The 13558-nt window shown below is 40.6% G+C and overlaps 3 protein-coding genes across 5 annotated transcripts; 2 read left to right on the forward strand and 1 right to left on the reverse strand.

Annotated features, from left to right (window-relative positions):
• Positions 1–4708: 4708 nt before the first annotated feature.
• LOC100712062 (uncharacterized) lies at positions 4709–7303 on the forward strand. 3 transcript variants are annotated; one of them, XM_005464869.4, is made up of 3 exons: positions 4709–4799; positions 5661–5925; positions 6082–7303. In XM_005464869.4, the coding sequence occupies exons 2-3, from the start codon at positions 5662–5664 to the stop codon at positions 6751–6753; spliced, it is 936 nt and encodes a 311-aa protein (XP_005464926.1). In that variant the 5' UTR covers positions 4709–4799; position 5661; the 3' UTR covers positions 6754–7303. The 3 variants fall into 3 exon arrangements, with proteins under 3 accessions (XP_005464926.1, XP_003459405.1, XP_005464925.1); XM_003459357.5 differs by having other exon boundaries at positions 4745–5069; XM_005464868.4 differs by having other exon boundaries at positions 4745–5007.
• LOC109202530 (G-protein coupled receptor 4) lies at positions 6655–10591 on the reverse strand. The gene is made up of 3 exons (XM_019360224.2): positions 9971–10591; positions 9230–9625; positions 6655–9061 (listed from the first exon to the last, which is right to left on the reverse strand). Exons 1-3 carry the CDS (start codon positions 10058–10060, stop codon positions 8531–8533), a joined length of 1017 nt encoding a protein of 338 aa, XP_019215769.2. The 5' UTR covers positions 10061–10591; the 3' UTR covers positions 6655–8530.
• Positions 10592–12523: 1932 nt separating this feature from the next.
• Positions 12524–13303, forward strand: LOC102077356 (B2 bradykinin receptor-like). The gene has a single exon (XM_005464881.1). The coding sequence runs from the start codon at positions 12524–12526 to the stop codon at positions 13301–13303; it is 780 nt and encodes a 259-aa protein (XP_005464938.1).
• The last annotated feature ends 255 nt before the right edge of the window (positions 13304–13558 follow it).

Genomic DNA, 13558 nt, shown 5'->3' on the forward strand with positions numbered 1-13558 from the left:
CGTGTATGGGGGGATCCTAAGAGGTCAAATGCACTGCAACCTAGGAAAACGCTGGCAAACAGAAAACTACAGAATAAACCAAAGTGGTAACAAAAAAAACCTCTCACAAGACAGACTAATCCTCTGCTCTTTTTTTTTTTAAAGTGTGTCTCTGTGCAGTCCTCCACATGTTTTGTGTATCTGTGTAGCTGGTCCGTTAAATTTTGTGTCTCCAAAAACACTTTTATTGTGTTTTATGGCCTTTTTTCCTACTTTTGTTGTTTCTTATTGAACTTCTGTTTTTCCTGCTTTTGCTATGTTTTTCTACTATTTGACCTCTCAGGGCCACTGTATCCAGGGACTTTGTAAATTCATGTAACATAAGCATAAGTAAACTGTATACCTTAAGATTAAATAGTTTTGTTTTTCTCCATTATATTGCTTGGCTTGAAAACAAAATGTTGCCACATTGTTTTATTATTGTACATTTACATGTAGTCTTCAAAAGTAGTCTGATTTTACAGCCCACACCAAAGACTTATCTTATCTTATTATCTTAAAGCTCACTCATCTACACTCTGCAGAAATGTTTTATTTAACTTGTTTATTTTACCATAAAAGCGACTCACACTACAGTGAGTTCAGCTCTTCCCCACTCGTGATACCAGGAAAATGTATTAAAGTTGTTCCTTTGCTCACAAGACAAGCACAGTTGGTGACAGTTCGGTAGAAAGTTCCAACAACCCATATAAGCCGTGATGATAACAAAGTGCAGCCGACTATTTTTTACATTTACATCAAAATTAAAAATGGGATGTGAACTGTGGAGTGGGGAAACAGTCGGTAGCGTGACAGCTACACTGCGTGTGATGGAGCCTCAGGATTTAGCTCCTGCCATTTGTGAGCAGGACCAACACAGCTGAATACACACGCAAGCCACATGTGGGTAAATCATTAAACACGTCAATAAATTGCAGTTACAACTGAAAACAGTACTGTGCAAAAGTCTTGAGCCACCACTCATTTCTCCATATTAAGTTTCCAAGGAGCCTGACTTTCTTGTAATGATTTAAAGTGGTCTTAAGCAACACTTCTCCAGAACTTCTGAGGCCTGTTCAAAAGCTTTTGTTGGCCACTGACTGCTTTTACACTTTTTCACTCCAGTCCTTGTATGAGGCCATCTGCAAAGGAATGGTGGCATGGTGGTTAGCACTGTTGCCACACAACAAGAAGTTCCTTAGGTCAATTCTACCATCAGGCTGCGGTCTTTCTTTGTAGAGTTTCCATGTTCTCTCTGTGTTTTGTGGGTTCTCTCCAGGTACTCTGGCTTCCTCCCACAGTCCAAAGACATGTGGGTTAAGTTAATTGATAACTCTAAATTTCCCATAGGTGTGAATGGTTGTCTGTCTCTGTCTGTTAGCCCCCTGACAGACTGATGACCTGTCCAGGTTGTACCCTGCCTCTCACCCTAAGACAGCTGAGATAGGCTCCAGCCCCCCAGTGATTTGAGAATCTTGTCAAAATCAAGGGAATTATAAACACAGAAAAGTACCATTGATGTGTTTTAATCTACCACATAATGCCACCTGGAAAGGGCCTGATTGGCAATGGCTTTATATATAGGATGATATGACCCCAAACACACTGCCGAGGAAATAAAAGCATACCTAGACAGAGAAACACAGAATGGGACACACATCAGTCGTGGATTGGCCTCGCCAGAGCCTGGACCATAAAACTATTGAAACAGTGCTTTTTCATCTTGACAGAAAACAGAACAAAAGGCAGCCAGCATCCAAACAAGAGTTGTGAATGTCCTTCCAGAAGACTGGAGAACTATTCCAAAAGACTAATTAAGAATTAATTAACTAAGAAAGCTGCCTAAGAGACCTCAGGCTGTGTTGAAGAATAAAGGTGGTCATACTAAATACTGACTGTCCGGCTTGTTAGAATATTCACAAACTCTGTTTTTGCTTCATATACTGGATGTTTTTTCATGTCAGCTTCTCCTCAAGATTTAACACTCCTCTGACCCCAGTGCATTTTTGTTGGCTTATTTCCTTTTTTTTGACACCTCTGCCTTGCTGTAGGAAGCGAGAAAAGAAACTGTGACACATTCACCAGAAACTAGTCTGAGTTCATTTAAAACCAACTTGCATCATATATAGTATTTTCTACTGTTTTGGTGTTTTCCTACTACACTTCGGTGTTTCACTCGGGCTTTAAATTCTGCCCCTTCTGACTTAGTGACTCACTGTACTGGTCTTCAGCTGACTATGCCCACAGAGGATCCCCGAGCAGCTGAGCTCATTACTGAGGTCACAGGCTGCAGATTAGGACAGATTTACTTCCATAAAATGGGACGACACATTTGTTCACCGTGCCTCACTGTCTATCACAGGAAACCACATGCAAACTTTCTGAAAGTCTTCCCGTATGAAGTAGAGCAGAGGAAACTGTATTTTGCACACCTCTGAAATATAATACCACCACACTCCATAGCTGCTTTACAGTGACTGTATTGAATGAGAGAGTCATGCTTTACCTTAAAATTTTTGTGCACTTTTTTATACTTTTACGTGGAGCAGTTCAAGTGTACAAGCTCAGTGGAATCTTTTTGCTACCAGACGCAGACATTCGGAAATCTGTGATTTGATTTGTCCATGTCTGCGAGGAACCTTTAAAGGTTGAAAGGGCATTTGAGGGAGTGATGATATTTTTGTCTGCTCCTCCTTTCCTCAAATCACTCTTTCAACATTAAAATTTGACTTAAAGGTTAAAGGCAGAATTAAGATTAGGGGGTTAGGCTAAGACTAAGGATTAGGGTTAGGTGGTAGGTGATATGAAAAGGGATTGGATTAGGGATTAGGAATCCATTATCTCAATAAGGATCCTCATGACACCTATCAACTGCCACGCCAACACATGCATTTAGAACTTAATTAGGATTAGTTTGTAATCATAACCTTAATTCTAAAATCCACACCTAAAGTTTGGTGACTGCGCCTTGTACTGTTGCCACGGAGTCACTCATAGAGACAAAGAAGCACGTGGCCATGTTTTAGTTGTAGTACATTTTACCACGATGACACATATATACACGCACAGAGACTACAGCACTATCTGCCCTCTCGCTGCTGGTAAAAGCATGTATCTGTATAGTAAGTGTGGAATGAGTCATCTGACAGTATTTCGAGAAGTGCTCTGTGGGTTTTTGTCTATTGACATTCCTCGGAAAGAGGAAGCGAGTTGACACTGCTGGCAGTTGGCCAGAAATGAAAGGCAACACACTTGAGATGTGTGATCTGATAAAGAGGCGTTTCCATAGCAGACAGTTTGTGCAGTTTGTAAGCAGTTTAAATGTCTGTGGTGTGTGATGGTGTTTGTGTATCAGGCACTCCCATTTGTTTGCGCTTCATTGGCTCCCTCTGCTGTCTCTGTTGAAAACCAACAATCATCAGGCGAGCACAGGTCACAGGACCCTGAGTCAGAGACGAAACAGCTCCTAGGAGAAAATAAAAGGATAAGTCAAAGGAGGGCCTGGAAAAAATAACTTATTAATTAAAAATCTGAAATTGAAGTTATTTTTTTGGTAACATTTTGTGATAACATCACAAAACACTTAAGGCAACATGAGTCTGCAGACTCATCCATGAAAAATGTCCTCACACAGTTCAAATGTTCTCAGCTCAAGTACAGTTGATTTGTTTTACATGAATTTACATAAATTTTCTCCCTTCTATAATTTATGTTTGTGGAATTCTTCAATCATCTCAAACAAGTCCTCTGCGCAAGTTCCAGAACACTGCAAAGAGTTTTCTGTTCATTTTTACATACAAGATGCAACAGAACATATACATGCTTTTTTATCATTGACCAACAAAATAGATTAAAATACACAGTGCTGCTGTTAAACTAATTTTTTTTAAAGCTCTGAGGCCGACAGAGATAACTGCTAGACTGTAGGCTAAAAATGAACCCCAAAGTGTGATCTGCAGCATTCTCGCCAAAGCTGCATTTTTGTCTCAGTCACACTTTTAGCATTGATGCTGAACTCAGATAGAGCATTTTTACTTTTCAAGTTTTTATTTAATAAATGCTGAAAATGCGCTTCAGTTATTCATAAATATATTAATTATCGATAATACTGAAATACTGATTTCTCTCAGATAGCACAGTGGTGTGGTCATTAGTGATGTCACCTCATAATAAGAAGGTCCTTACACATGTGTTTGCATGCTGTCTGTGTGGCTTCCTCCTGCAGTCATGCTTCTTAGGTTAACTGGTGGACCTAAATTGAGTATAGGTGCCAGTGTCTGTCTGTGTGTGTGTGTGTGTGTATATATATATATATATATATATATATATATATATGTGTGTGTGTGTAAAAAAAACAACAAAAAAAACCCCTTTATTCACTAGCTATTTTTTTAGTCGATTATCTTACGCTGTTAGAAATATGGAGCTGAAAAGAAAGCAAAGAAGAAAAGATGAATATAGATATGTATATGTGGATCTTAATGACATCCTACAAAAGAGCTAAAGGAATGAATGAATGACTGAATGAATCCAGCAACATTTCGGTATCTTAGACATACTCGTTTGTTTGACAGTCGGCAGAAAATAAATGGATGGATGGAAAGGCTATGAGGTTAGTAAAACTGCTCTCTGCACTGCAGAAAGAGTCAGGAAGCAGGTGTCATAGATAGACGGGCTGTTGCAAACTGTCTCCAGGTGGTGGCGGTAATGTGCCGATTTGTTGGAAACTGCTAACAGAGGTGAAAGAAGAAGAAGAAGCCGCTGCTGTCAACTGAGCGGAAGTATGAGGCATGAGCTGAAAAATTTAGGAGTTCTAGTTGTTGTGTTTTTGTTTATTGTGTAAAAGTTGGTTTCAAGTGTCCCAGTTTCGTATCGTCGGCACGTCTGACTGATGTGGCTAAGTGCTGCCGCTGCCACTGCTTTCGTCGCTGTTTGTGCTTATTACATGAACTTTGACAACCAGCTTAGAGGAGAAGAAGAAGAAGGCAGGTCGGTGTTGTCCGCATGCCCTTCTTTACTACAACTTTATTCACAAGGCTTATTATTAGAAGGTATGTCGATTCAAGTTACGCAAACATTCATGTCCATCTGCTCTGAAAGCTGTCGTTTTATTCCAGGAACATGTTTTTATCTCAGCGCAAGTGACAACTTTCATACGTGTTTGTTTGAGTCAAAGGTTTCTATCGGCATAACGTTTATTTGCATTAACGAAATAATTTAGTGAGCGTAATTAGTAGTTTAGCGTAACGTGGCGCTTACTTACACCTCACAGACATTACTTCAGGGTTTTTGTTTGTTTGTTTATTTATGTTATATAAATGGCATGCAGCTGTCTGATACACAGTTCAACATAAACGATTAAAAGGCTGACTACACTAAAATGATGCGTTTTTGATTTAGTGACTAAATTTCACAACCGTCACGTGCTCCAATACCCGGCACGTGCGCCTGAGTCAGATGTGTAGTGTAGTCAGAAACAGCAGTTTTCAGTAAATTCATCTTAGACTATTGGGAAGAGTGTTTTTGTGGCTTGAAAGATGAGGAAAAATTTTATATGTGAAAGATTATTTAATGATTATGCAAACTTCATCTATGAGTAAAAAAGACGACTGATTCATATTTCTGTCCTTCCCTTTCCTCAGCATGTCGTCCGCTCTTCGGCGTCACGTCATCTGGGAGTCAGATGGGCTGGTAGCCTACCTTCACCCTTGGCCCTGGACCCCGGGCTCTGTCATCCTGGAGAGCAGCACCCCCGGGACCCAAGGAGGCAGCATTTTCCACCTGGGGGAGCCAGAGTACTTGTCCTGGCTGCTTGGGGCGAGAGCTGTGGCAGAGCTGCTTTGTGACAGGCTGGGAGTTCAGAGGTGTGCGCTGGTCAGCAGACCCCACAGAGATAGACCTGCTCAGGTGAGGGTCTGAACACTGGGTGGACCTGTTTACTGTAAAATGTAACCAGTGGCAATCTGAAAGGCTGCTGATGCATTTTAACAGCATATGTAAACGCATGTAGACAGCTCCCTCTGTGTAAATTTCAGTTAGCAAACACACGTGTCTTCACTACAGATCCGTATCCTCCCCCTGTGTGGTCTGGATGCAGAGTGGCGCCCTCATCTGGCTGGGGAAGAAGAGCACAACGCCCATGACCCGGGATACTGCACTTCCAGGACTGCCCCACGATGGAGTGACTCCAGTCTGACTGAAATCCAGACCAGGATTCGAGCCAAACTGCCGCTGCCTGATGCCCCCCCTGATCTGACCTTCCTCGGGGACGATCCGGCTCACCCTTCCCTGTTCTCACGTATTGTTCGTGGTGAGGAGCAGCAGTGGCGCGTGTGGGAGGACAAAGGTCATGTGGCTTTTCTCACTCCATTCCCCAACTCCCCTGGATTCACTGTGTTAGTCCCACGCCGACCTTTGACCTCTGATATATTCAGACTGGAAAAAGAAGATTACGAGGGACTGGTGCTGGCTGCCAAGAAGGTGTCGCGGCTCCTGGAGGATGGGTTGGGCGCTTGGGGGGTGGGGCTTATTTTTGAGGGTTTTGAGATCGACTACGCTCACGCCAAGCTGATACCACTATTCCTCCCGCCATTGTCAGCGGGTGAAAATAAACCAGATAAACCACCGTCTCCCCAGTTTTACCCCACTTACCCGGGATATGTGACATCAGAAGATGGGCCTGAAGCCAGCTTAGAGAGTCTGAAGATAATGCACACTAAAATCACTCAAATGTAATGCTGTTTGATTCTGACTCTGATACTGTTTTTACCAAATAATCACCATTCTCTTTATACAATCATGACTGAACGATTACATCCGAGCTGGTTATCTAAGTACTTCTAAGTGACTCTGTTCATTTTTTGCAAGACAAACATTTGATTCAGACATCAAATATCTGATTAAAGTTTACAAATTACTCTAAATTACTTGTTTATAGATTTATTTAGAAGCCAAAAATGATCACATATTAAATAAGTTGTTTAAAATCCAACAATGTTAAGATTAAAACATCAGTGTCGTTGCACACTTGTACTCTGCCAAAAACCCGTAAACATGTACAGTTTACCTCAGAAATACAGAACAAAAAGCTCAGTTATGTCATAGCATCATTACACTGTGCTATTTATGTTCCTGTATTAATTAGATTGTTATGTGTTTAGTTCGTTTGCTTGCATAATCTGTGTGCCCGCTCATTACACATCTACTAATTGGTCCCTCTGTGTGATTCTGTTGTAAGACTTAATTAATAACTTAATTAATAAAGTGCTTAATCGGTGCTCTGTAATACAGGCAGTGCCACTGGCTGTCATTATAATGGTCCAAAAGATGTTCATGAGTTAATGAGGAGGGTTTCTGCTGCTGGTTGCAATGGGAAAAAGCAGAGAGCTAGCTAAAGTCTTCAAGGAGTAATCTCCATGGTTCAAATTAATTTATTTACTCGTCTGGTGTGCTCACTAGCCAACAGCTTCTTTTAATTCTTTAATGATCGCTTCTGTTTGCTTCAGTGCCTGTTTTTTGTTCATCCTCATTGCAGGGGCACGTAAAGGAAAAAAAAATCTACTTTTTAAATCTTTTTAAATATCTATTTCCAGATCATAAGGTCATAGATTTCACTGTTTTGTCTCTGTTTGTTTATTATGCCCATTGAAATTAATATTAGACATGAATTTAATTCTATTTTATTTACACAGTGCCAGTTCACAATAACAATCACCTCAAGTCATTTTATATTTTAATGTGGCGATGTTTAAGTATTAGAAAGGAAACCCCAACAATCAGACTACTACCTATGAGCAAGCACCTGGCAACAGTAGGAAGAAAAAACTCCTTTTTATCAGAAAAGCCACCTCCAGCAGAACCAGGTTCAGGGAGGGGCAGCCATAAGAAAGGGAAGAGAGCAGATGGAGACAAGACAGCCCTAACTATATGTTTTAAAGTCTGATCTTAAATCTAGAGACGCTGTGTCTGCTGAATCCAGGCTAGGAGTTGGTTCCACTGCAGAGATGCCTACTAGATGAAAACTATCACCTTTGGAACGAAGTCTGAGAGCGAAGTGCTCTATTGGGGGGATATGGTACTATGACGTACATGGGGCCTGATGATTCAAGTCCTTGTATGTGAGGAGCAGGATTTAAAATTAAAGTCTGGTTTTAACAGGCAACCAATGAAGACATGTCAGTATGGGAATATGCTCTCTCTTCTAGTCCCTGTTGATCCAGAATTCTGGATCACCTAAAGACTTTTAGGTCTGAATTTACAATTTACTAAATTTAAATTCCTGACACAAAGACAGCTTAACTACATAAAACTAAAATGTCATCAGTTCCATTAGAGGCAAAGCCTAATCTAAGTGATGATAAAGCTAGGTTTATCCACCAGCTCAAGCTTTGATATTGTTCTCTTACCGGTTCTCCGGATAGCACAGAACACAATTCTTCAAATTAAAATATGACAGTACATGCACGGTCTTCTCTGAAAAACTTTTGTGATGGATTTATGACTAGAGGTTCAGTTATGTGGTGACATCAAGCGGCTTCTCACAGACACTCTTTCCACAGCATGTGCCTTCCACACGCTCCATCTTTGTGATGTAGAGCAGTGGCTCAATGCTGCAGCTCAGATCCATGATGGAGTACACACTGATGCGGATCTGACATTGAAACGCCACAGCTGTGTAGTATGATGCAAAGGGCATGAGCGCCACTGGCGGCAGGTAGTTGACCACAATGATGGCCAGGTTAATCAGCACCATCTTGAAGGCCCTCTTCTTCACCGGGTGCATCACCTCTTTTCCCGTCACAGAGTGCCGAAGGGCCCAGATGATGGAGATGTTACAAAAGATCATCAATGCAAACGCAAAAAGGATGATGCCACTGAAGACGCCATTGACAGGCATGCCTCCCAGGATGCACTTCACCAGGGCGTAAGCCAATATGAGGCCCCAGACCACCACAGAAATCCCGATGCGGATTTTGTTGTTACGGATGCCAGCGAAAAGCACGGGGTGGACCACAGCCATGTAGCGGTCCAGACAAATACACACCTGGGTTGTTAGACAAGAAGAATATGTTAATAACTTTATAGATTTAGCTTTTTATTGAAATGGCAGAGCAACAAAACAAAACAAAGAACACTCGAGTGGTCTGACTTCTTTGCACATCAAACTATCTGAAAACATCTGATACACTAGTGCAACAAATGAAAAACTCACCAGAAAGAGTGGCGCTAGGTCTTTGATTCCATATGCCAATCTCTTAAAGTACCAGATGCCGTTGTCATTCAGCAAGAAGCCGTTAACAAGGACGACGGGCGTCATGAGGCAGAAGTAGGCGTCCAGTATGGCCAGGTTGAGGATAAAGGTGTCAGATGTGAAAGCCTCACTTTTCTTGGTAATGATCTGCCAGATGACCAAGATGTTACACGGAGTCCCTACTGCCAGGTTGAACACTTTGACTCCATAGTAGAAAATGTAGCCATAAGGGGCCACGGCGCATATTGGGAACTCGTACCATAGCGGACGAACGTAGACCGCACTGGGGTTGGTAGAGTTTGCAGAATGATTGAAGGCAGTGTTCAGAGTGTTGTTGGACATTGCAGAACTAAGGAGCTGAAAGACCAATTAGGTTTTAGTGTTAAGTATTTAAATAAAATAGGTAGATGCTCGGCTGAAAATAAGCAGCCAATAAAAAATAGATTGAAGGGCATGCCCATTCCACAGATCTGCTTTTTTAAAATGTTTTTGCACCAGAAAATTATGTTGTTTCAAGAACTATTAGTCATTATAATGTTCTTCACAATCTATATTACATTTTGACAAATAATAGAGCCATGGAGGAACTGATTGCTATTTGATTCCAAACAGTGGCCCCCTTTAAAGTATAAAATTTCACATAAGATATGTCCTTGCTTATGGCTTAAATCTAAAAATGAAACATACACAAAGATATCTTACCTTAAAAGGCTTTGATTTGTCTTGTGGTCCTAGTCTTCGCCTCTCACTGCAGGATGTTCCCCTAATTACCAACAGAACACTTATAAACATGCTCCACAAGGACTAATGTCACATAGTAGATGTGGGCCAATCTGGATGACATATACTATGTCTTTTGAAAATCATGGCTTGTCCAAGCTGTGATTGGCCAGTGATTGGACAGCTTCAGCGATTGGATAACTCAGATATGTAGCGTACATACAGCCTGTTTTGGCTGAGCTAGATTGAAATGTTATTGTGTCCGTTAAAAAGTACTTATATGGGCTTCAGAGGTAAAAATAAATGATTTACAGGCTAGACGCCATCAGGGGTCTGTAGTTGTTGAACCTTATTTTGTACTGTGAACATGACATATGTAAGTTGTGTTGTTGCTGTTACATTATTATAAAGACATTGGTCTTTTAGTTGCACCAAACTGCCTCTCTAGGTTTGTGCGTTCATATTTTTCATTTATGACTCATAGGGTGTATAAGGTCTGTTCCTATGGGTAATTTACCTACAGTAAAACTGCAGCGAAATATTCATCTCACTGATGCAACTGTACACTGTAAACAGGTGATGCAAGGTAAGCGTCAATGAGAAATCTAATGCAAGGTGTTACTGAACTGCCTGTACAAAGTTTAAAAAGGGTAATGCTGTAGGAAATATGAGCCTGCAAAGCCATGAAAGACACTCATTTATACTAACTATCCTGTATGTTTGTTAATGTTTTACATATATGACACATATGCCAATCGTTTACCTTTATGTAGTACCAACATAAAATTATTAGATAACCTTTTTGGTACAAACGGTACAGTTGACACAGTTTATGCACATTATCGTTTGACTCCTAATGACAGAGAAGCTAACGTCATATCTAACTGTTATGTTGAAACACTAATGTAAGTGAAGTGAATGTTCAGTCTCAGAAAGACAGTTACTGATGCTCACCAGTGTAAGATAGATTAACAGAACCATCTCTGAAGAGGCTGGCCCTCAACATCTATAGTCTGACAGTCTGTGTACTAATCCACTCAAGACCACTGCTGCCTCTCCCAGTACTGATTGACCAAAAGAGATCACACCAACAGGAACACTGGGAGGCCAGTGTCAATCAGGAATTGACCTTGTAAATTCCTGATTGAAATGTAATATTTTTAAATTGGGAAAATATGATGATTTTTTATGACATCTTTATGCAAAAACATAGAGAACCATAGAGATCACAAACTTTAAAACAGCCCTTCACTTTCACTAATAAGGAAGGAAGTTTGTGTGATGCCCCATCTGCCAGCTCTGGCTGTGGATATTCAAATGAATAAAATGAATATCCATGAAGAGCTTGGTTTCGGTCAGGAGTTTGTCTGTGGCTAGTCATAAAACTGATCCAAGCTTGAATTAATGGACTTCTGGAGAAAAAACTGGGATTTCTGAAAAGCAAATGTAAGAATTTTTACAATTTGTAGAAATGTCTTCTTATTTCAAATACATGTCTGCTGTGGTTTAACTTCCAGTTTAAACCCTTTTCTGGTTACTTCATTGACAGAAATCTAATTTATGCTAGCTTATTTGACTGCAGTCTATCTATCTATCTATCTATCTATCTATCTATCTATCTATCTATGAGCGCCAATTCAAGGTCTTTCAAAGTGTTTTTTGGACACTGGCTGCCTTTGCAATCATTTTAAAACTGACCATTATTTATTTATTTATTGTTTTGCTAAGCCACTGAGAATTAACCAATGAATCATTTAATCACAAAAAATGGACCTCACCAGGAATGAACCTTTATGTATGTTGTGTCTACACAAAAAAGGGTATTTTCAGGATGTTTGCACATAGTCCAGAACTAGTAGTTTTAGTTTATGAGAGTTCAGGATGTGTTGAAGAATAAAAGTAGTCATACCAAATATTAACAAGGTTGTTAAAATTGTACAAATTCTATTTTTGTCTTACATACTGCTTGTTGCAGTTGTTTGCACAGATTTCTATAAATTATTGCACCAATATCACATTTTCATAACACAATATAAGCAACACTTTGCACAGTACTGTATAAGACTGTTAAAAGTCAAGATTTTACTAATTAATCAGGATTATATGTTAATTAGATTTCAGCAAACGGTGGGTTACATCAAACTGTGTTGTTGTTCAGCTCACAGGAGAATGCATCACCTAAATGAGAAGCTGAAACCAGAACTATGATAACAGTAGAGCTGGTAAATACGTGACAGATAGAGTGAATTTGCATCATTTCTATATACAAAACAAAGTGCACAAAACAGCACCTGGCATAAGATTGATGTGACATGCAAAATAAAGAAGTGTTTGTTTGGACGAGTCAAAGTCATTATCTGTCTACAATAGAAAGATTTGTTTTTTGGAATTGAAGCGAGTGCCCAGTGGAGTTTACGTTGTTAGACTTTGTAAGGTAATAATGTATCAGTGTTGTGTTTTAGTCATTTTTAGGATTTAGTTGAGATTTCAAATTGAAAAATATCTTCTGTTTTTGACAGATCTCAACGCAGACACATGGGAAACTCCACGGCAGAGACTGAAATATTTTTGTGGTACTTCCTGCCCACAGTAGTGACTGTGCCACCACTAGGACTGCCAACTAATGCTTGGGTCATTTACCTCCTGCTGGGCAAACCTGGTATTTGCTCTACCTCAGAGATCTTCACACTGAACCTGGCAGTAATCGATATGCTGTTCTGTATCACAGTCGTGGGCGAATACATTGATCTTTGGTTTAATCAGTCAATGGAGGCCACTAGCTTCCTGGCGTGGGGTTTAAACCAGGGAGGAGGGCCGCTTTTTCTCTGCCTTTTGAGTTTGGACAGCTACGTAGCAGTCTGCCATCCTCTGTTCTTTCTGCGGCTCAAAGATCCCAAACTGCGGCTGTCGTTGTGCTTGGTGGGGAGTGCCATCACTGCTGCTTGCTGCCTTCTGGTCAAAGTCTCTGCAGGGTATAAGTGGAATGTGATACTAGCAATCATAAGCTTTTCCACTGTGGTCGTAACAACCTGCAGCACCCTGATTCTCAAGTCTCTCCGCCAGTCAGGGCCCAGCAAAAAAGAGGTCCACCCGGTTAAAAAGCGAGCATTCAAAATAGTGCTGTCTGCGCTGGTCATAATCAACGTCCACTACCTCCCCCCCATCGGAGAATACCTGCTGAGGCAGCTTGGTCCCACTTCTTTCAAGCCATATTCAGTTGTCACCTGTGTGGCCTACTGGATTCTCTCCATGAGCAGCTTTGTTCAGCCTCTGACTTATCTCATCCGGACGAAGCAGCTGCCCAAAATCAGCTAAACTAAAACTGCTACAAGAGTCCAGAGCAGCTGATAACGTGAGGGAAAAGCTGAGCTGCAACCTGCACAGTGATCAGCAATATTTAGAAATTCATTTATAACCATAATACTAAGTTGTTGGTAGTTTCTACAGTTTAAAAAAAAATCTAATGGTAGCTGTTTTATGCCTCTAAATGCTTGTATGCAAACCTGACATTTTTCCCTCTCGTATCTTCGACTCAGGAACCAGGAAGTACATTTGTCAATAACCACGACG

This window comes from Oreochromis niloticus, linkage group LG6, assembly GCF_001858045.2.
Source record: "Oreochromis niloticus isolate F11D_XX linkage group LG6, O_niloticus_UMD_NMBU, whole genome shotgun sequence".
NCBI lineage: Eukaryota > Metazoa > Chordata > Actinopteri > Cichliformes > Cichlidae > Oreochromis > Oreochromis niloticus.

What these genes read in the sequence shown, in the direction of transcription:
- LOC100712062 (XM_005464868.4), top strand. Translation starts at nt 4,910, where the DNA reads ATGTGGCTAAGTGCTGCCGCTGCCACTGCTTTCGTCGCTGTTTGTGCT. An exon ending in GGAGAAGAAGAAGAAGGCAG is followed by an intron (nt 5,008 to 5,660) that starts GTCGGTGTTGTC and finishes CCCTTTCCTCAG; the next exon opens with CATGTCGTCCGCTCTTCGGC. An exon ending in ACAGAGATAGACCTGCTCAG is followed by an intron (nt 5,926 to 6,081) that starts GTGAGGGTCTGA and finishes TCTTCACTACAG; the next exon opens with ATCCGTATCCTCCCCCTGTG.
- LOC102077356 (XM_005464881.1), top strand. Translation starts at nt 12,524, where the DNA reads ATGGGAAACTCCACGGCAGAGACTGAAATATTTTTGTGGTACTTCCTG.
- LOC109202530 (XM_019360224.2), bottom strand. Translation starts at nt 10,060, where the DNA reads ATGTTTATAAGTGTTCTGTTGGTAATTAGGGGAACATCCTGCAGTGAG. An exon ending in ACAAATCAAAGCCTTTTAAG is followed by an intron (nt 9,626 to 9,970) that starts GTAAGATATCTT and finishes TTGGTCTTTCAG; the next exon opens with CTCCTTAGTTCTGCAATGTC. An exon ending in ACCTAGCGCCACTCTTTCTG is followed by an intron (nt 9,062 to 9,229) that starts GTGAGTTTTTCA and finishes CTAACAACCCAG; the next exon opens with GTGTGTATTTGTCTGGACCG.